Source organism: Manis pentadactyla, chromosome 6, assembly GCF_030020395.1.
Source record: "Manis pentadactyla isolate mManPen7 chromosome 6, mManPen7.hap1, whole genome shotgun sequence".
Taxonomy (NCBI): Eukaryota; Metazoa; Chordata; class Mammalia; order Pholidota; family Manidae; genus Manis; species Manis pentadactyla.
The window spans coordinates 146,828,466-146,852,433 of NC_080024.1; the positions used below are offsets into that span (position 1 = coordinate 146,828,466).

The 23,968-nt window shown below is 34.8% G+C and overlaps 1 protein-coding gene across 1 annotated transcript in view; it reads right to left on the reverse strand.

The window, feature by feature from the left end:
- The window catches only part of VPS4B (vacuolar protein sorting 4 homolog B), a 31,255-nt gene continuing 7,287 nt past the window's right edge, over positions 1–23,968 (reverse strand). The window contains exons 2-11 of the mRNA XM_036876719.2: positions 21,850–21,961; positions 18,266–18,422; positions 15,503–15,570; positions 12,129–12,248; positions 8,617–8,773; positions 8,132–8,280; positions 7,545–7,626; positions 5,961–6,180; positions 3,481–3,621; positions 1–2,054 (exon numbers count right to left, since the gene is read on the reverse strand). Of these exons, the coding sequence (XP_036732614.1) occupies positions 1,953–2,054; positions 3,481–3,621; positions 5,961–6,180; positions 7,545–7,626; positions 8,132–8,280; positions 8,617–8,773; positions 12,129–12,248; positions 15,503–15,570; positions 18,266–18,422; positions 21,850–21,961 (1,308 nt within the window). The 3' untranslated portion in view covers positions 1–1,952. The remainder of the gene's footprint in view (positions 2,055–3,480; positions 3,622–5,960; positions 6,181–7,544; positions 7,627–8,131; positions 8,281–8,616; positions 8,774–12,128; positions 12,249–15,502; positions 15,571–18,265; positions 18,423–21,849; positions 21,962–23,968) is intronic.

Genomic DNA, 23,968 nt, shown 5'->3' on the forward strand with positions numbered 1-23,968 from the left:
TTCAGTTTCCTCTGAGTATTTTATTTGTTCATTAAAAAACGCATGGGAAATGGCCTATTCAAGAATAAATCTAATACTTTTAGATTCTAGAAATGTAGAAAATATAATGTAAATATTGGAGCTAGGCTAGAAATGACATGGATATGGAGATATAGTTCTCAAAGCACATTAAGAATTAAGTGTGATGAAGTATTCACTTATTTTTAATGCTATTCTTACATACTATGTGGTTATGTGATTAAATTAAGTAAAGCACTTCCTCAGAACAAATTCTACATTTACAAAGAATTCTGGATTTCAACTATTATATAATTATAATAGCATAATTATGTTAATTCTCCTAATTATATAATTAATAGCAATACTATATAATTCTGAGCTGATGAAGTATACAGATTATCTTGTAAGACATCCACAAAATATTAGTGTTGGTCTGCCAAGTTAATTTCCAACTCCCACATAAAAGCTGAGCAACAGAATTTTCATGTATACATTTTAATTAATAATTTTAACGATGTCTTTGTATCTAATCAACTTAGATAGTATTTTCTCCTATACAGAAGATTCCCAAATAAGAAGAACAGACAGGATATAGCCAATAGTAGGTTATATATCAATTTACTTCACACAAGAACAGTGTATTTCAGGCCTATGATTTCCATTTGTTATTAACAAAAATAATCTGTACAGAACCCAAAGGCAACCACATAGCAATCATGTAAAATGTGCAAATGTATTTTAAAATGCAAATTCTACAGCATTTGCAAGGTAGAACTGTACACTAATTCAGTCACCTACCTCACTCTAGCTTACTTAGTAATAACCCTTTGCATACACAGCCAATGCAAATGCACAAGGCACAACTTTGTGTTGCTGCTTAAGTATGTAACATACACCCTCAGATTATTTGAAGATATTAAAAATAACGTAATATCATGTTTGTATTTTATTAATGATACATCAGCTCATTTCTAAAGCTTCATGAAGCATTACACTGATAAACATATGTGTGGCCAGGACAAACTGTTCCTTGAACTTAAAAGGAAAAAGACAAGACCCTTGCTATCCTATACTAAAAAAATTATATATATATATATATATATATATGTACACATACACCTAAAAGAAATTTTCCATAATCCAAAACAAGGCCATTCCTTTAATAAAGGTTCCCATTACAGTATTTTATGACAGTTACTTAAAAGTACATATTTATTTACCATCTGTTTTGGTCAATCTCACTACGAAAAGACACTGAAATAGACAATTTTCTTCTCCAAGATAAACACAATGCTAAATTTAGAAAGTCTTTCTCTTCAGATTGCACAGTGAAAGGTATTATTTAGTTAAATATAAAAGGTTGCTGTCTTTAAAGAAATTATTTAAACCTACATGGAGAAAATTGTCAACCTATCCAAAATCAATGAGAGCCTTGGCTAGAAAATAATTAAAAATCTGTCAAGCCCAATCACAGTGCTCTTTGCTGTTTTACTGCCCATCCCTGAGAATAAAGATTCTATTATTTTTAATTTTTTAGTAAACTAAATAAATTTTACACGGATGATATCGATGCTTAATTTTAAAATATGAGTATGCCCTATTTCACTTCAGTTAAAAAAAAAGAAAAAAATGAATGCTCTTTGCAAAGACCAAAGATTCAAATGCAATTTAAAACGCTTGTATCTTAATCAACTTTAATCCTCTTTTTACTGGGTAATTTCTATTTTTTGCCATTCATGTATCACTCATTTCCTTACAATCCAGTATCTTGTAATTGTTGTTAACAGGAGCATTTAATTGGTAATGGAGCAAAAGTAGATATAAAGGTACTCTGAAATGAGATCTATTATTTCTCTGTGGTTAAGAGTTTTGCTGGAAATAATCTGAACGCCATCCAAGAAAGGCAGAAATACCTACAAAAGAAAGATAATGTCTTCCTTGCTGTCTTTGGTCTAGCCTTCTTGGCCAAAATCTTCTGTAAACTTCTTTAACTTCAGCAGGTCGTGCTCATTGACTGTGGGTTTTGTGTTAGACAGTGACCGTAACATATCCGACTGTCAGGCAAAAAGAAGGGGGGAGTATTAGTAATAAATTTAATTAAATTAAAAAATCACTGCATTATCATCATGATTATTACTTTCATCTAAGGTTAAATCTGAGTATTTGTAATGTGTCATAAGCTACCAACAATAAACTCTCTTGTTCTTTCTAAAGGACATCTTCCATCATGTTATTCCTTTGCACAGCAACTTTCAACTGCTTGTTTGCCTTGTCCTAATCACAACCTTCAGTGGCTCCCCATTACCTATCAGAGGTATAATTCGCTTAGCCTGAGGATCAAGGCCCTCTGAAGAATGCACCTCATCTCTTTCTGAAATTATCTGTTTTTTCTTAAACAAGAGGGTAGTTCACCAAGTGCAATCTAAAATATAGTGATTCACTTATGTGAAACAGAATGCCATTTAATTACAATCGAACAGAATTTTTAACTATTAGTTAAAATTGAGATAAAAATGGTAAGAGAATATGTTAATATCAGTGATTCATTAAAAAATTAACTTCTGGGCTATGTCTCCTGTAAAATGGTATGAAAATTGTCAAAAGAACCAAACCTTTAAACATATATCAAGGATTGAAACAAAAAAGCATTTCTGAATAACTTCTCAGATAAGCCTTATGGTTAATTAACACATATATCAATATTTACATGTACATACATGTCTATATATCTATGTCTACATATCACGTAAAAGTTCCTCTTCTGGAAGTTACCGTTAATTGTGACATAAATCTCTTTGAAAATCTGTAACTGAAGCAGAAGACTTTAAAAACTGAGTGTTCATCAATAAGAAAGCAAACATAATATATGTACCTTTACAATCTCAGTAAGTTCCCTAAAAATAATATACCTTATGAAGTTTTATAATTTTAATTCTTTCAATATAAACTATAGAAATGTAATTTTTATAATAAAAATTGTTTCCAAACTTCTATTTTTAAAGCATTGCATTATTGAAACCTTCTAGAAAGCCTTGAGGAGTAAAAAAGAAAACCATAATGAATACTAAGATACATGCATTAGGATATCTAGGTATTTTACAAAATCTCAAATACAGGGAAAAAATTTTCACCAATCTTACTTTTTAATTAAGTCGACAATAATTTATATAATACATATGAACATTTTGGTAATATTATCTTAGATAGAAGAACTTTAAAGGTCAGAAACCTGTGTGTTTTTGAAAAATAGCTTTTCCACTGGGAATTAGATTTTCCTCAAAGGTCCAAGATAATATTTCAAATATTTAAAAAAAAATTTCAATTATTGCTTACAACTTTTTAAGTGAGTAGTTAGTATTACATAAACATATCTGATCATACCAACATCTTCTAGTTCATCTTACATAAGTGAAAATTTTTTTTCTCTGTTACAAAGTATAATGTTTAAAAATCTTTCTTAAAGCAAACAAAACGTCAAACCATGCAAACAACTGGCTCCAAAAGTTTATCCCCTGGGACATCCATCCATGTCATTTCAATGGCACCAGGGTCACCGGGAGAACACGGCATTAGCAGATCATCTACCATCCTGTTAGGATCAGCTCGTGAAGGTCCACGAACCTGGAATAAATAGTAATCTGAAATATTTATTTGAACAAATTAAATAAACATTATGATTTAGGCCATTATCAGAAAATTTGAAGATGTAATACCATGTTATGTTTTGTTAAAATTCAGAAATATTACTCTTTCTGAAAAGAGTAATATACATAAAAAAGTGGTTGTCACCTCTGGGTTATGGGATAGATTTTGCCTGATCTTTCCTCCTCGATGTTTTTCTAAAGTATTTTGAAATTTCCTACAATAAATTACTAACATGGTCACAAGGAGAAAATGAGTTAAAAAAAAAAAAAAGAGAATAGCTACATGTGGCTAAGATCTCTCTTTTTTCTCTAATGCTTATGAAGTGGTCTTAGAGACCAAAAGCAGATATACTCAGAATTCTCTCAAGTTCTCTCTTTTTCAAAGCTGAGAAACTTCTATATTAGGAAGACTTGTTAGTGAGAAATTACTAAATCTTTCTGTCTCTTTCAACAAAAACTCATCAAATTTAAGTACAAAATTAAATCCTAACTGTAATTTCAGTGCTATTTTATGATTCACAACTGATTTAAAATAAAGTTTTAAAACAACCAGAAAAAGAACCTTTGTGACAGAGTCATATGTAAATATGTAGATGGCAACAAATCTGTATCAAATTGGGGTCTGATTTCCTATTTGTTTAAATATTTATTTACAATGATCAATCTTAAATATGTCAGGATTGGGATAGATGCAGAGAAACATTCTCACTTTATTTATTATATGTATTTTATTGTCTGTCCTTTCTCACAATAATTTCAGCCACAGGGATTTTTGTGTTTTTTGACTATTGTATTTTCTGACTTAACTCTGGGTCCACATTAGTACTTTATAGTGATTTGATTATTAAATAAACAAGCAAATTTTTCTTGCTAATTGGAATAACTAGCCCTAAAAAAAGGAGTACAGGATGGAGTCATAGAGAGAGCTACTGCAGCTGGTGATACAGGTCTCATGTGAACACTGACTTGTCAGCTTCATGTTTATCCTCCTCACACACACCTGGCTCCAGGGTCAGAAGAGCCAGCTCAGGCAGTAATATGGAGAATGAATAAAAAGTTCTGGGTAGGAGAGGACTAAGTTCCTAAAAGCCAACAGTGTCTAACCAGCAAAGAGAATTTAAAGAAACTACAGTGGCTGTGGCATAGCTTGATCCTGAGCCTACTGTAACTATATTTCCGTCAGTAATGAAGTGGCTGAAGCCGTGGAGGGAAGTAGTATTTACCAGGCCAGTCAGGTACCATGATAGGTGTTTTATGACTATTACTTCATTTCATTCTCACAAGAGCACTTCAAAGTAGTGCTTTCACCCTGACTTCAGAGATGATAAAAATGAGCCTTAAATAAATTTTGCTCAAGGAGATATAACAAGTAGACTGTGGAATCAGGCTTCACATTCAGGTTTTAATTCAAGCTCATCATTTAAAATATTTTATTGTGCTATATAATAGACATACACATGTAACATAGTCATGATATATTACTCTTGTCATATTTTTCTGTATTAAGTTTGCTAATGGTTTTTCAGAATTTTCAACATCTGTGTTCTTGAGTAATATTGGATATTGCTGTTCTCAGTAAAAGGTCTGGTCAAAATTATCTACTCCATTGTTACTTAAATTGGATATCCTAAGACCAGTCTTTTTATTACAAGACTCCATCTTAACCATAGAAACTCAACTCATTCATTCAGACAAAACAATGCACAGGATAGGCAGGGGAGCAAAACAGCTGACATTTCTGATTCTGAAATACATCTTACCCAGAGAAAAATGACACCTCTGTGCCTCTCTAGTTGTATGTTGGCAAACTGTGCTAGCATTCCTCATTTAATCATGTTAACACCTAAATCTCAGATCAATGATCAATAGGTGGCTATATGCACCTCTTGCAGAGTTTTTGAAAGGGCTAAATCAACCAGTAAAATAAAGGAGAGAACACAGCACCAGGCATACGAATATTTAAACAGTATTAGCTATTATTATTTTTACTTTGCTAATGAGGTAAAAATCCACCAGATTCTGCTCAAGGATACTCTAATTACATCAGATGTAACTATATATTTAAGTCTCTATACTTATATCAAAATAAATACTTCAAAATAAGTACTTTCCATTGCACAGAAAATTCAAAGATTAACAGTAGCTATTAATAAACTGGGGGAGAACTTATTTTCAATGAAATGGAAATACGTCTATTCTATAAATTCACTTATTTGAAACTGAAACCTTCTTAAAATTCTTAGAAAGGCAAATCAATGATGGTCTTGAAACCTGATTTTTAAAATATATGGCAGGATGGATACAAAAGTTCCTTACCTTTTTAAAATGAGTAGCTGACTGTACTTTCCTCACAGGTTGCATAAGTGCATCACGCACAATGACACTTATGTCTGCCCCCGAATAACCATCAGTTTTCTTCCCAAGGTCTCGGAAGTCTGTTTCTGTGAGGTTGTTCTGGGTGGTCCCTAAATGCAACTTAAACATTGCTGCTCGGGCATGGGCCTCAGGCAGAGGAATATAAATTCGCTTCTCAAATCTTAAAATGAAAGAAAATTACATTAAAATTATTACTAAATATATTTTCAATAGAAAATTGGGATTTTTCAAGAGAAACAAGATACTTAGATATTCTCATTTATACAAAGTTGAGTAAATAAAATGGGCCCCTATGTGTCAGACTTTAAAGTTTACATTTAAGTTAAATAAAGGGAAAAATAACCAGAACAAGTAATTCTACCCTATGATGAACACTTTAACAAAAGTAAACCCCAAATAGCCAGGGGACCAGTGTGGACCGGTTCATCTTTTTCACACGGCTTCTGGGTTATTTTGGCCATAAGGTTTGTTATGTCTAGAATTCATGACATGGCATGCCCTACAGGATTAGAGTTTCCCATACCCTATGCTCTGAACTCCTGCCTGATCAAGGGATAAATATGATTAGCCATATGAAATAAGAAATGACAAAATAATTCTCTGAATTCGAAACAGTAAAGTTACCCAAAGTCTTATATAGCATAAACATACACTAAATTCCCACTCTACTATAATGGGTATATTCAGAACAAGTAATTCTACCATACGATAAACGAGCACTGCTTTAGTGACAGTAATTCTGCTTGCCTTCTCAGAATTCCAGTATTTGGAGAGGGGAAGGAAGCAACGAGACAATTTACAGTGGTTGCGAAGTCATTTTTCCCTCCAGGTAACTCTCTCTGGCAGTGGGAAGAATTTTAAAAGCTTCCATTATCTCTAGAGATGGGTTCAGAATTAGGCCTTTTCCCAAAATTAATTAGTACATTTCCTTTCTTGGTACTAGATGGTAATCTAGTATTCTAGCAAATTACCAAGTGAATGGGATAAAAGTAGCAAAAAAACACTAGTAATTTTTTCTATGAAAACTTGGATGAATGGACTAGGGAACTATGAAGAAGTGAAAAGTAATGAGTCTGTATGCCTTCCCTCAAGCTCAAGTTTCAGATTCAATTAAAAAATTATAGACATGACTTGTTTAACTGAAAATATATCATGGCTATCATACTTTAACTTGTATAAATATCATTTTGCTAAAATTCTATATGAAGATTTTCATTGAAGTATCAAGCTGTATTTGTAAATTTCTGAAGCATCAGTGCCCACTATACTTAATCAGAACTAAAGGTAAGCATTAAGTAGTAGATTTTCCAACGTGAAAGATTCCAGTATGTAGAAATCTTCTACAGCAGGCAAACCAACATCTGCCTCTCTTCCCCCAAGGCAGGGGGTGTATCTGGATTAGGGCACACTAAGAAAAAATTCTGAAAAGTTATCACAATGTTTCTTCACTACACAAAAGGGGGGATTTTGTTCACTTGTTGTATATGTAGTTAGGAAATAAAATTATGTACTGTATCATCATACCTTCTCCTAATGGCAGAATCCAGAACCCAGGGTATATTTGTAGCTCCCAGAACCAAAATTCCATCATTGTCCACACCAACCCCTGTATAAAGTAAGTAGTATTTTTAATAATTTGTCATTTTAGTGTTCTTTAAACCTTTTCTGTATGTTGTTAAGGATGTGGTGCTTTAATGTTAAAGTGGCTCATCTTGAGAGCCTCTATGGAAAAAACTGTACTTAATCAAATATATTATTAAAATACAATGCAAATATTCCCAAGAATCAAATCTGCTAGACTGTGGACAAATACTATTAATATTCTTTTCAAAATATTTCTTGGGATGATTTCATTTGATGTCTACATGTGCCTTTTATTGATATTGTTCCTAGTATGTTATAGGTGAATACATGAATCTTTTTACTATTTATACCAAGTCCTATAATATAACATTTTATAATGTATGCATTTAGAAGATAATCAAGAATGAAATACGGCATAAACCCTTTATCTGTTAGAATAAGAAATCTTGCTTGAATTTTTTTTCCATTATTGTTATAACAACAGTTCTACAATAAATAGAAATTGTTTTAAAAATCTTTAACACTACCTTGCATTTGAACTAGGAACTCTGTCTTAATTCTACGTGCAGCTTCACTTTCATTGTCACTTCTTGAACCACACAAAGAATCGATTTCATCAATGAAGATAATGGAAGGTTTATTCTCTCTGGCAAGTTGGAATAAGTTCTTAACTAGCCTAAAAATAAACAAAAGCTTTCAGTTACCAAAGAAAACAGTAAATGACACATGACATAATGAAAAGACTAAAACAAAACAATATACAATATTGCAGGAACTCTATAAATTAATAAGTCCAATCATGTTTTGATTTGGAAAATAAGAATGCTACATTTGGCTAATTCACTTTGTGGTTTATTGAACTACTTGTAAACACTATCGTTTGCCTACAAAATAAATTCCAAACTAGGGACTAATTTGACAAGAAATGAACACTCATATATGTTAATTCTCTGAAGTCTGTTCATAGACTGATATAAGCAAATGAAAAAAAAAAAATCAATTCACTACTTACTTTTCACTTTCACCCAGCCACTTGGACACAAGGTCAGAGGAAGATATTGAAAAAAATGTCGAGTTGTTTGCTTCCGTTGCTACAGCTTTGGCCAAGTAGGACTTTCCTGTCCCAGGGGGACCAAACAGCAGGATTCCCCTCCAAGGTGTTCTCTTTCCTAAAATTTGAATTAGAAAAATAACATAAGAATTTCAAAACTGTTGATTGCAGTTACCAGAGGTATCATCACACTGGAGTATACTGTGAAGCCATTAGCAGAATTGAAAAGAAGTTTTAATCAATCTAAGGTAACATATCTTAAATGTGATTTTTTTTCCCTTGAGGCTACTTTGTCAAAAACTATTTACACAGATATAATCCTTTTAACAGGAAATTCATTTGCTTGCTCCCTCATTCATTCAACCACTATGTATTGAAACCACAATGTGCAGACAAGAGAACCATGTATACAAAAGGATCTCTGCCCTCCATGGGCATACAGTCTAGTGGGGGAAAAAGAACTCAGTTACAAGGCACTACCTTATCATCGAGTACACGTAATGCTTATTAGGAGAAATTATTTCCATAGAAGGGCAGCTGGAAATATTTTCTTTTACATATTTATGACTTTTGAAGGAGTGAAACTAACAGTAGTTGACCCTTTGCAAAGTTCTATTCAATTCTTAATTCCACAAGGAAGCATGCAGTTTATTGTTACATGCAGCATACTGTTACTCAAATGGCTGGGTCATGATTAGGGGGCTCTGCCCTAAATCTGAGTTTTGCGAAAATATAACAAATGACCAAATCAACTCTTCGTAGCTCTATTTTCTTAATGAGAAATTATAATGCTGCCCAAGATAAACCAGACTAGGTTACACCTGTTAATGAAATATCAAATATATATTTAAAAAACTGCTAAGTGCAAACTGAGGCTGGGTATATGGTGTTTGCATAAGAATGATATGCAGATGACTAATGACAAAACTAAGTATTGTTATGAAAGCCTCAACTTTAACTTGATTTCTGTTTGTTATTTTAAATGTCTGCAATTGTAAGTCACTGCTCCCTTATGTGTGGTACATACCATTGGTGGCATATGAAGTGTTATTAGGTGGTATACAAATGCTTTTTATTTAAATATTTTTAAAATGTTATTAGAAAGTCACTAGTTTTCCATTTACTGTAGACACAAAGCAATCTTTTACAATAAAATTATTACATAAAAATAAATACGATGACTTGAAAATTCAAATATGGGCAAAACCACCTATGGTGTTACGCTTCAAGAGAATGACTGCCTTTGGGGAGGAAAGAAGCAGAAAGGGACTTCTGGATTGCTGGTAAAACTTCTTGATTTGGGTGATGATTACAGAGGCACACTTGCTCTGTATAATTTAGGAAGCTGAACAGTTATGAGATCTTGCATATCTCTGTATATTTGTTATACTTTAATAAAAAGTTTGATATGAAAGTGAGTGATTTAAAGAATAATATTTTAAAAATAAATAATGATACACATACATAGAAAAATTCATGAAGATGATGTGTTAAGAGATCATGTTTGGGAAACACTGGTATAAGTAATACAACATAAAAATGAAATCAACCATATTTTTGTACTTATAGGCTTATGATGTCAACCTTTATACTGCTTCATATTCCTGCAGGTAGGTTGTAAGTCATATGTCAAAGTGAGATGGACATCAGGTGGCCGCGGTTTCTTCGGCTCTTCACTGTTCTACATGACATCACTGTCTAGACCTATTCAGTTTGACACGGCCATCACAAGCCTCTTCTCTAGATAAACCAGCTTGTTTTTAAAAGGAAAAACCTCTGTTCCACAGACTGTGGGTACAGCGAAACCACAAACACAGGCTATCAGTGACAAAAAGGACAATGTGAAAAGAATGTTTGGCACAAATGACCTCCTGATGGAGCTATAATTACAGCCATACCCAGATGGGGGGTTAGTAATATTGTCCTCACACTGAGAACGAGCTGTCCCTCTGCTACTAGAGGATAGGTACTTCATCTGCATTCTTACTCCTCTTTTTAAGAAGTGGAAATAACTCTTCATATGGCCACCGCAAAAACTTCAGATGAAAGTTCAAAGGAAAAGTAACAATCACCCACAGTGTCATCTCCTAGGCATATATTAACATTTGTATGTCAATCCTTCTATATTTCTCAGCACACCCATTTATTTAACAAATGGAAGTTCAGATTATACATATTCTATAACTTCCTTTTTGATCTTTACAATGTATGTGCACATTCTTCCATGTCAATTATAAAGTAGATCCAGACTTTTTATGTCAGTATACACTATATTTTAATGAGCACACAGTATTCCACTGCATGTCAGTGATTTACCCTACGGCTTACTAGTTGACATTCATTTCAGGTTGTTTTGCCATACATATATGTGATATAATGAGTAATAAGAAATACATATTTGGTCACTTTTATGACCAAATATGTATTTCCTGTGTATATTTGGTCTTCATCCATAGTTCCTGAAAACACTTAAGAGTCTTAAAGGTGAAAGAGGTATTTTTTCACGTTAGAGAGACTTCTGGACCCCCACCCAACGGCAGGGGCTCAAGGCTGAATCAGCCAATGGCCAATAACTTAGTCAATCATCACTAGGCAATGAAGCCCTCACCAAACCCCCCAGCGGAGCTTTATCTTCTCTCCACTCTGCTCTGCCTGGCCCGACCCTGCTTCTCAGTCCGAGAGTGTCCCTGCTGGAGGAACCAGAACACCTCTACGTGCCACCGAGCCAGGCCCCAAGCTCCATCAGGATAGAAGCTTCTTTATTTGGGACCTTGACCTATGTCTCCCTTTGGCTGGCTGTTAACTTGTACCCTTTAAAAACTGGTAAACCTAAGTGTTTTCCTGAGTCCTGTGAGCAGCTCCAGCAGATTAATCAAACCTAAAGTGGGGTGTGTGGAAACCTCCAATCTGTAGCCAGTGGGTCAGAAGCACAGGGAACTGCCTGGGGCTTGCAACCAGAGTGTGGAGTGGGGGTGGAGGGCAGTCTTGGAGGACAAAGCCCTTAGCCTGGGGAATCTGGTGCTGTCTCTGAGTAGGTAACATCAAAACTGAGTTGAGTTCTCTAACATCTTGCTGGTGTTTGAGAATTGCTTGGTGTTAAGCATGTGTGGGAAGACCCCTCCCACATACTTACGCACGTTGGATCGGATCTGGGAACCGGAGTGGAGTTATACTACTATTACTGCTGTGCATAATATTGTTACTGTTATACATATATGTAGAGAAAAAAATACACTACAGCATTTGGTGTCAAATGAATTGGAATTACAGTACACTACATATATTATGTAGATATGAAATAAGTATCTCTGTGTAAAGGTGTTTCACCTCTGTAACACTTAAAACAATTTAAGGTTATAACTCCTATAGCAGAATTTATTTAAGATTATTATAATACAGAAGCAAGAATTCATATTTACCTCAATCATCTGCATTTTTTTAGTATCATCAGAAAATTATTTAAGTCATCTCACCTGTAAAAAGATGAGGGAATTTAATAGGTAATATCACAGCTTCTTTAAGTGCTTCTTTGGCTCCTTCAAGACCAGCAACATCGCTCCATTTCACATTTGGTCGTTCTATAACAATGGCACCTACAAAAAATTACGTCACCTTTAAATTAAGAAAGAGTATTCTATTAAATTTAGAAGACAACATGAAATATTGATGTTAAAGACATTGTAAAATTGTCTGGGAATGTTTATCATCTAAAAAGCCTTTTAAAAATTGTGTGATGCGGAAGCAGCTGTCAGAGAGAAGCCAGCAGGTGTCAGGAAACTGGGGCAGGCGGCTAGATAACCTAGGTAAGTCACCTAACTCTTCTGTTTCCACTTCCTTTTTGTGAAATGAAAATAATACCATCGCCCAAACTACTTAAGACAGGCTAGTATAAGGATCAAATGGCATAATGACTATCAGAGTGCTTGGAAAAGCGCCAAACATTACATTAGGTGGTTATAATGTTTGAATACACTGGCTCTGGAGTATCAAAAGTATTTTTTCAATGGGAATGATCTACTATTATCTCCTTTTAACCAGAGAAATGGTGATCTAATGCTCTCCTTAACCACAGAAAGAAAATATCATTAACAACTTTAACTGGACACAGACGGATGGACAAAAAGATAGAAGGGAGAAGGGAAAGTGATGATGGAGTACAGAAAGAAAATGTACTCTTGTAGAACTGCAATGCTTTCCTGAGACTTGCCAAATTTTCTATTTGGCTTCTAAATAGATCTATTTACAATTTCTGTGCATTAACAAAGTTTTTTATATGATTTAGTTTTTGAATTGTATATTCAAAAGCCATCATAACAGTTGCAGCAAGAGAGCAAAAAATTTATTTTAATATAGCTTACTGGCAAAACTTTCTAGTTTTCTTTTATCAAAAGCCTTTCCAGTTTTCTAGTACACAGAACTGTTAAACTATAAACGACAAAGCAGGCTGTTCTAAGGTGATGTGAAATTGTTTTAAGTATAACAAAACACTGCTACTTACACAATCTACTGATTATCTTTAAAATTAATTTTATGGGTATTTCTTGCTAGGAAAGATCATCTATTATTTTAAGAGTAGTTATATACCCTGCAACTTACTTCCCTTAATTATGAAAATCTCTAGCTACAGATTAAAATTAAATGAAATCATAAACACTTTACATTCTTAAAGTTCAGACTAAGTATAATTTAGAAAAAAAGCCAATTCACTCTTTCTTTTCTATGTTCCAATCAGATTAGTAACCCTTCATGAGAAAACATTTACATCATTTGATAGGATTTTGTGTTAGTTAGATGAAAGAAAATTTACTTTATATATAAGCATTATCTGGTTAACTACAGGTTTTTGCAATGAATCTTCTAAATATGCCGTAATTTATCTTCACATTTAGCTAATACTTTTTAAAGTTTAAAGATGACTTTGGAATGTTTAGTGATAAAAGATTACTTAGATAATAACACTAATTACTAGACATCAGTAAATCGTTTGTAAACTTAAAATAGAGAAGAGGTATTATCAGAAAATAACACCAAATAATTTGATTATTTCCAATTACATAAACTCATCCAGTCTTTGATTATGCTATTTATTATACTTATATGTTATTTAGCCTTAGATAGCCACTGAATACCAAAATTACTTAACAGAAAATTCAAATCATAAACTCTAACTTGAATAACCAAATATTACTCCTAATGTCATAACCCTTAGAGAAGTAAAAGTTAAAATACTGTTTCAGGAAAATGATGATTCAAAAAAGGATATTATACAATGAAATCCATCAGCAAACTCTTCAATTAATAAATGGAAAAAAGGATTCAGATTAAAAGGCTTTTCATATTCTACTTCATTCTGAAATCCCAAATAAATTCCCTCATTAAATATTATAAGCATTTTTTTTTTATAAATCTTTGGTCCTTATCATTATTGATTTTCAAAGAAAAATCCTATATTAAAAATTGGGCTGTATATTTTTCAAAATCAAAGATATAATCCAATTTTTACTTTGGGGAAGTGCAGAGAGGGTGAAGAAAATCAAAAGAACAAACAGAAAAGAGCTTTTTGCCTTGCAACTGAAATTAAGGCCCTTGGTACTATCACTGGGGTTACCCAACAAAACCTTACTGAGCTCCAAGTGTGCGCCCACACTGCTCCGGGGAGGCAATGATGGTGTGGTAGTGGAAACTCAGTTTCTGACTTGGAACTATATACACAATTGAAGTCCTTGGCCTATAAAAATATCCTCATTAACTGTAGTGTTTTCAAGATAATATCTTTATAGTATTCTCCTTTACATTCCAGTGAGGTTGTAAATTTAACACTTGGTAATATTACCAAAATGAAGAGACTAGAACAACAAGGTTAAAGGTCTAGCGAGCTGGGTATATTCATCACTCACTAATCAAGGCTGCCCTGACATAATGGAAATCCTCCCCTATTAATGCAGTCTATTCAGCAATATTCAAATTAGCATAATACACAAAATTCACCTTGAAAAATCATGAGCTAACATATCAAAGAACAATCAAGTCTCAGTGACTAAAGATGCCAGCATTAAATGGATGTCTTTTTGGATACACAGAGCTGCCATTTATTGAGTCCCTAAAATTTGTCAGATATAATAATTAGGCAGTTTTTACTTTGCCATTCATCATTTATGGCCCTGGGAGGAAGGTATTATTAATTTCCATTTTAGAGCTGGAGTCTTTGAGAAGTTGGGGAACTTGACCAAGATTAGGCAGCTTTTAAGTAGTGGAGTGGAATCCAGACCTGAATGCAACCAAAATCAATGCTCTCTCCATGATGCCACTATACTCAGGGAGAAGAAACCAACGGCTTCCACAGGTATGGAAAGTAAAGAGAGAAAGCTGGAAGAGATACGTAAATGGCAACATTGAGATAGGATAAAAAGATGAGGACGAACAGGAAACACAAAGTAAACCATCAATGAATAAGCTACAGCAATAAAAGCCAAGTGTGAGTCCTAATTCATTCTATTCCTCTGGCAGTTCAGGATTTTCAGCACCACCAGACTTCGTAGCATGCTAATAGTATAAATGCTACATTCTCCAAAAGGGAGCACGTAAGACAAAAAGGAAAAAGACTGACAAGTTTCTAAAGGCAGATATAAAACCAATAATATTCATACTGCAAGGAAAAAAACCCAACCTATTAGAAATCCTGTACAACAAATCCTATGAAAATATGTCTAAACAAAGCCAGTATGTGACCACTGGGAACCAAAGACAGCTTGTGAACCTCTTTAAACACAGGGAAAAGAAACCAACAATTCACTATGATTTAAAAAAAAAATAAGACAGTAAATTTAAAAATGAAATCTAAAGCAACCTTGAAGTTGATTCTGTAGTTTCTTTTTCTCAGGATCATCAGATTCTCCTTCCCCATCACTGTCATTCCTAATAAAAAGAATTTAATATATTCAAGTGATCATTCATTGCTATTAAATAAGGCAAAAAATGAAGAAAAGATTAACCTGAAAGATTTTTAAGTGGCAAAATAAGATGTTTGTATTAAAATTATGCTTATTACTTTTAAGAATTTATTAAATGAAGTAGTAAGCAGACATACTATCCATCTGTATGGAATCACAACAAGAAAGGGGCAAAAGACCAGAATGAAGCCAGGACTTAGTTCTCAATTCCCATGACACCTCGGTATATATGAATTGATAAATGCACGCTCCACATCCACTTCACAGAAGATTTAAGATGCATTACAGGAGAGCTGTAAATAACAATAAAAACATCGGGAACAGGCAAACTACATTAGAAAAAGCCATAACTAGGAGGAAAAACCCCAGAATATTACATCAGGTACAAAGATCGATAACCCTTGGTCTGGGGATTCCAAAGGACGAATGAAGCTTCTGATGAAAACAAATTGAATCCAAAGAACAAGGAAGGAGGTCAGCTCAGACATTTCATACTCAGCCATTTATTTGGAGGAAGTAATTTAAAGTAAGTTCAAGAAGCTGACCATAAGGATAATCATGCCCACACTGTTCCCAAGTATGTTTGCCCAATTATAGGGATTAGCATCTGATAGAATACACTACAATCTTTAAAAATGATGTTACAGAAAGTTTATTGGGAAGATGTTTATAATACAATGTTGAGTGAAAAAGCAAAAAAATACAGCTTTACAACATTTTTTCCATGTAGGATATAAAGGGGGATAAAAAAGCTTGACAGGTTTTATCCCCAAAGGTGCTTTGGTTATCACAGGATGGCAGGTACGGGTGAGGCAGAGACTGCACCCTGACTCCCCTGACGCTCACTCCAACCTCCTACACTCCCTTCTTGTCCAGTAAAGACTCTATTTAAAAAAAATACCGAGCCACCCCGGGCTCCCTTGCAGCTAGGGCTCACAAGACATCAAAGTTCTTCCAGGAGGCAGAAGCAAGCGAGGTGGGGGCTGCACGCAAGAGCAGGCTGCTGGCACAAGCACTGGCTTTGCTGAGGGGGCTGCAGCAGAGGTCCTACTGCCCACTCCCTGGCTTCGCAGGGGCTTGGCAGGGTAGCTGGTGGAAATGGGATCCCTATCAGAACAACCCCAGTGGAGAAACTGCATTCAAGTTGGATTCCCCAGCCCCTCAAATCTGTATGTAAGGTAATACCCTGTAATAAGTCCCTTTTTGCTTAAATTACCCAAATTGGGTCATGCTGTTCAATATAGAAGAAGTGGCATCAGCCTGTAGGCAACCATCTCAGGAAAGGCGACTTCGGTGTCTCCAAGCAAGACCAGAAGAGCCTCAACTCACAGGGAGGAAGCAAACATTTCTGCAGGCAGGGGAGTCTCAGGGAGAGTCGGGGGTCTGAGCACTAGAAGTCAACTGAATTCCTCCCAGTAGTTGCATTTCAACTTTGGAGTCCCTGTCTTCCAAGAAATGCCCCAACTTTCATAGAAGAAACCTGATGAGGTTGAATCTGGTGCGAATTTGTTATGTCAATCCTGTAGGTGCAGAAGATAAAATATTCTTCAGTGTTACAGGAACTTCCTGTTCCTTGACCATGTCTTCAACAGAGAATATAAAACCTTGAGCGTATCATGTTCTTCAGAATCTCCCATGTAGAGGCAGTCAGCTCTACTTCTTATATTTCTCATGTCCTTCAAAATGGCCTGGGTGGTGGCCACAGAGCCCCCAAAGCACTGCCTTCAGGGCACCCCACTCACAGGGGCCACAGAGGATTTACCCAAGTAACTGAGTTCCACGATATGAGTATCGCATTCTGTAAAGCCAAGCAGAACTGCTTGCCTTTCAGATCCAACCAGAAAACCCCATCCCAGAGTCTCCTTTCCCTAAGAGTATATTATCACCCAGAATGGTCAGAGGCTGTGAGTAGAATACGTCCCACTGCTTAACAGAGAGTCTGAGACACACATATTAGGTGATGAATAAGTAAATTCTGCATCTGTAAGTGATGTATCCTCCATCTAGGAAGGTATTTCAAAATTGGGTTTTAATGTTTACAAATTATGCTGCATTGCTTTCTTTACAATGGCAAAATAAAAGCAAATGCAATGGAAACCCACATCCAAAAACTTCACAGGAGATCCTAAAACGTATTTATATTACTGGAGTTATTTTTCATTTTGTCCATGTGCTTATTAGTACCAAGAGTCAATACTGCTAGTCAAAGATTTAATTCACAGATCACACCTATAATTTTAAACTTCAATACTACATAATGGTCAGGGTAAAGAACCAAGTGCCTCTTCTACAAATGCTTTTTCCTACTACTACCAAGAGGTCAGAAAGGGTTGTATAAGGTGTCATCCAAGCTTGGTAAACTAGGGGTCAGCAAACCTTCTCTGTGAAAGACCAGACAGTGAACATTTTAGGTTTTGTGAGTCACAGTCTCTGTCAAAACTACTTCACTTTGTTGGTATAGAACAAAAGCAGCCCAGACAGTAGGTAAGCGCCTGAGACTATGCTCCAATAAAACTTTAAGACAGGAAGCAGAACAGATTTGGCCTATGACTCTGGCTTGCCAACACCTAGTTTGAACAAAAGAAATTTACTTCACATATTAAATTCAATTTTATCTTTTAATTAGGTAACAGTAAAATCTACCACTCTAAAATACATACCCCTTCTCATCAGCTGGACTTGGCTGTCCTTCTTTCACCGGCTTCTGTGGTGTTTTCTCTTTCTTTTTCAGATATTCCTTTAGTTTTTCTGCTCTATCAAGATACTCTGTACACTTCGCTCTGATACTCTGCTTGGCTTTATCAACCTGTGTTTCATCTATTGAAGGGAAATAAGAGATTTTCTGTAAGTATTCTATATAGGCAGGTTTAAACTTAGATATGCTTTTTAAAAAAATTTTTTATTAAGGTATGATTGATATACACTCTTATGAAGGTTTCACATGAAAAAACAATGTGGTCACTACATTTACCCAAATTATCAAGTCCCCACCCATGCCCCAATGCAGTCACTGTTCATCAGTGCAGCAAGATGCCACAGATCCACTATGTGCCTTCTCTGTGCTACACTGTTCCCCCCGTGATCCCCCACACCATGTGTACTAAACATAACACCCCTCAATCCCCTTCTCCCTCCCTCCCCACCCGCCCTCCCACACCCCTCCCCTTTGGTAACCACTAGTTCATTCTTAGAGTCTCTTGAGTCTGCTGCTATTTTGTTCCTTCAGTTTTGCTTCATTGTTATACTCCACAAATGAGGAAAATCATTTGGCATTTGTCTTTCTCCTCCTGGCTTATTTCACTGAGCATAATGTCCTCCAGCTCCATCTATGTTGTTGCAAATGGTAAGATTTGTTTCGTTCTTATGGCTGAGTAGTATTCCATTGTATATATGTACCACCTCTTCTTTATCCATTCATCTACTGATGGACACTTAGGTTGCTTCCATATCTTGGCTATTGTAAATAGTGCTGCGATAAACATAGGGGTGCATCTGTCTTTTTGAATCTGAGAAGTTGTACTCTTTGGGTAAATTCCAAGGAGTGGGATTCCCGGTCAAATGGTACTTCTATTTTTAGTTTTTTAAGGAACCTCCATACTGCCTTCCACAATGGTTGAACTAGCTTACATTCCCACCAGCAGTGTAGGAGGGTTCCCCTTTCTCCACATCCTTGCCAGCATTTGTTGTTCTTTGTCTTTTTGATGCTGGCCATCCTTACTGGTACGAGTTGATATCTCACTGTGGTTTTAATTTGCATTTCTCTAATGATTAGTGATGTGGAGCATCTTTTTCATATGTCTGTTGGCCATCTGAATTTCTTCTTTGGAGAACTGTCTCTTCATATCCTCTGCCCATCTGTTAATCGGGTTATTTGCTTTTTGGGTGTTGAGGCGTGTAAGTTCTTTATATATTTTGGATGTTAACCCCTTGTTGGATATGTCATTTATAAATACATTCTCCCATAGTGTAGGATGCCTTTTTGTTTTGTTGATGGTGTCCTTTGTCATGCAAAAACTTTTTAGTTTGATGTGGTCCCACGAGTTCATTTTTGCTTTTGTTTCCCTTGCTCAAGGAGATGCATTCAGGAAGAAGTTGCTCACGCTTATATTCACGAGATGTTTGCCTATGTTGTCTTCTAAGAGTTTTATGGTTTCATGACTTACATTCAAGTCTTTAATCCATTTTGAGTTTACTTTTCTGTATGGGGTTAAACAATAATCCAGTTTCATTCTCTTGCATGTACCTGTCCAGTTTTGCCAACACCAGCTGTTGAAGAGGCTATCATTTCCCCATCCATATATCCATGGCTCCTTTATTGTATATTAATTGACCATATATGGTTGGGTTTATATCAGGGCTCTCTAGTCTGTTCCATTGGTTGATGGGTCTGTTCTTGTGCCAGTACCAAATTGTCTTGATTACTGTGGCTTTGTAGTAGAGCTTGAAGTTGGGGAGCATAATGCCCCCAGCTTTATTCTTTCTTCTCAGAATTGCTTTGTCTATTCAAGGTCTTTGTGGTTCCATATGAATTTTAGAACAATTTTCTCTAGTTCGTTGAAGAATGCTGTTGGTATTTTGACAGGAATTGTATAGAATCTACAGATTGCTTTGGGCAGGATGGCCATTTTGACAATATTAATTCTTCCTATCCATGAGCATGGGATGAGTTTCCATTTATTGGTATCTTCAATTTCTCTCATGAGTGTCTTGTAGTTTTCAGGGTATAGGTCTTTCACTTCCTTGGTTAGGTTTATTCCTAGGTATTTTATTCTTTTTAATGCAACTGTGAATGGAATTGTTTTCCTGATTTCTCTCTCTGCTAGGTCTTGTTAGCGTATAGGAATGCCACAGATTTCTGTGTATTAGCTTTGTATCCTGTAACTTTGCTGAATTCAGATATTAGATCTAGTAGTTTTGGAGTGGATTCTTTTGGGTTTTTTATGTACAGTATCATGTCATCTGCAAACAGGGACAGTTTAACTTCTTCTTGCCAATCTCGATGCCTTTTATTTCTTGGTGTTGTCTGATCGCCGTGGCTAGGACCTCCAGTACTATGCTGAATAGAAGTGGGGAAAGTGGGCATCCTTGTCTTGTTCCTGATCTTAAAGGAAAAGCTTTAAGCTTCTAGATATGCTTTTTAAATGAGGAAAATTTATTTTGGGGGAGGGAGAAAGATCATTTTTAGGTCATAACCAAGGGTTATTAATTTTTTCTACTACTTCCTCCAGTAGAGTTGGAGGCCAACAGTGGGTTTCAGTCAGAAAGAGATCTGAAAAGACACTAGATAAATTCATGTTAAGTAATGGAAAACATTATTTAATATTCCATGCATTTCATACTCTTCCCTTTTACTTTGTGCAGATAGCTGAAAATTGCTTGTCTCATTCAAAACCAATTACAAGACAAACCTAAGTAAAGCAATACTAAACATTTCCATTAACGTCTACATAAGCTTTATTTCAGAGTATAAAAAGTGATAGAAATCCCGTGTATTATGTATATTACCAGCATAGTAATTTTACTACATACAGGCCTCCATGAGGGCTTTGTCAAAAGCAGACTTCAGCAATATATGCAGTGCCTGGGAATATCTCCATGTATCTTATACATTATGACGCATTCTTAGTTTTGCCTTAATTTGACAGAAAACCTCAAAATTCAATAAGGAAGCTCAAAGGAGAGTCCTAAATTATCAGGCTAGATTTTTCATTTAAAAGTAACTTTAAGTTTGCCAGAAATGTAATTTTTTATTGTCTTATTTCATGTGTGTTCAGCAATAGGTTTAAGACCCAAGAAGGCAAGGGTTTTTATCCATTTTTTCCCTCACTGTTGTGTCTCAGTGCCTAGAATAGTTACCGGCATACAGTAAACATGCAATACATATTTGGAATATATATGAATAAAACGTCTCCCAACCTATTTTAAAAAGAGCATTTTCAGAAGATGCTTAGAACATAAGCAGGCTCAGATTACATAAACTGGATATATAACCAATAAAATAAAAACTTATTTCCACTCACTGCATGACACTTTACTATGTTTAGGTGAACAAATAGTAACTATGATACCTGGGCACATTTGTTAACTGGGTACTTTAAAATTACTAACAAGCAAGTGGGAAATTGTTTTTCTAAACTGATGGTTTAGAATTTTCTGGCATTGTGTTTCGTATTTCAATTCTTATAATGAAACAGAATAATCTTTCCTTTGGTGTTTTTAAATAAAAAACAAACAATGATCTTACATTTTATTACATGGAGAAAATACTGTACAGCGTGTTGGTAGAGCTGAAGGGCTTCCTCATAGTTCCCAGCTTTGTCTTCCTGGGCTGCTTTGCTAGCAAGATCTATTGCTTTCTGTTTGAAAGGAGGCAAAATCATACCATCAAAATGAAAGCATAAGCATAAGTCTGAAGTAAATCATCATATTAAAAATTTTTTTTAAAATAAAAGCAACCTGAAAACAAATCCATCTTTTCCTAAATCACAATTGTATTTTATTTCAAATTATATGTATTTATAACATGCAAATTATACAGGTAAATACTATCTAAATATTACTTTATCTTGTACCAATCACTAAGATTCTCATATAACATTTACTCAACAAAAGTCAAGCTTAGGCTAGTAAGTAATAATAGGAATAATATGAAAAGTCAAACTAAAAGCATTCAGGGAAATTCTCAAAAATCCGAAGTTGCTATAGCTATAGAATATAACAAGAGTAAAATGTAAATGGAGTAAAATCCCTTCAGAAGCAATGGGGCAATGAAATATCAAGAATCTGAAAAATATCCAAATCTTTTCACTCAGCAATTAACTAAGAGGCTTACTGAGTAATGATAGTAACAAGAGAAGTCTTTAAAAAAAACACCAAAACCTTGAAATTTAAACTTTGAACAGCAAAATGATGCCACAGAACATAATATTATAGGATCATTAAAATAATATTAAGAAACATTTGTAATAATGCGAAAAAAGTTTGTAATGGAAGTTTTTAAAAAGCAAGATACAATTTTTACACATAGCATGAAGTCAAGTATTTGAAATGAGAAAAAAAAGGGAAAGCACAGGATAAAGATGTAAAGGAAATTTAACAGAACTTAACCTTGATAAGAACTAATGTTTTTCATTTCCTGCTTTTTCGTATCTTCTAAAAATGCCCATATTGAACATATAAAACTTTTGTAGTATTAAAAAAAATTCCCAGAAATAAACCCATACAAATATGTCCAGCTGACTTTTGACAATGATACAAAAGCAAGTGAATAGTGAACGGATGGGCTTTTAAAGAAATGGTGTCAAAACAACTGGATAGCCATAAACAACAAACAAAAACAAAAACCCAAAAGAGAATCTCAACTGTCAAGCTAAACTCCACACTTCGTACAAAAACTAACTCATAATAGACGATGGATTTAAATACAAAACATAAAACTTTTATAGTTTTATAGATTTTATATCTCCAGAAAAACAACAAAATCTTCCGTATCTAGGGCTAGGCAAAGAGTACTTGGAGTTGACACCGAAAGCACAATATATAAAAAGAAAAAATGAAAACAGTATGGTATTGGCATAAAAACAGACACACAGATCAAAGGAACAGAACAGAGAACCCAGACAGAAACCCGTGTGTATACGGTCAACTACTTTAACACAAAGGCGCCAAGAATATAGAACGGTGAGAGGACAGTCTCTTCAGTAAATGATGTCTGGGAAAACTGGGAGCCACATGCTAAAGAATGAAACTGGACCACTATCTTACACCATACACAAAAATTAACTGAAAATGGATTAAGATTTGAACCTAAGCCCTGAAACCATAAAACTGCTTGAAGGAAACACACCAAGTAAGCTCCTTGACATTGGCTTTGGCAATTTTTAGGATTTGACAACAAAAGCAAAAACGATCATGTGGGATAACATCAAACTAAAAGGCTTCTGCATAGCAATGAAAACCAGCAGCAAGATGGAAAGGCAACGTGCCATATGGGAGAATATATTTGCAAATCATCTATCTGATAAAGGGTTAATATTCAAAATAGATAAAGAACTCACATGACTCAACAGCAAAAAAAAAATCTGATCAAAAAATGGGCAGAGGATCTGAATATTTTTCCAAAGAAGACAGACATACAGATGGCCAAGAACTACATGAAGAGTGCTCACCATCACTAATCATTGGGGAAATGCAAATCAAACAAGGAGATACATCTAACAAATGTAACAATGTAACAATGCCACATCTGTTAGAATGGCTCTTCTCAAAAAGACAAGAAATAACAAGTGTCAGCGAGGATGTGGACCAAAGTGAACCCTTGTATACTGTTGGTAGGAATGTAAATCAGTGCAACTTCTATGGAA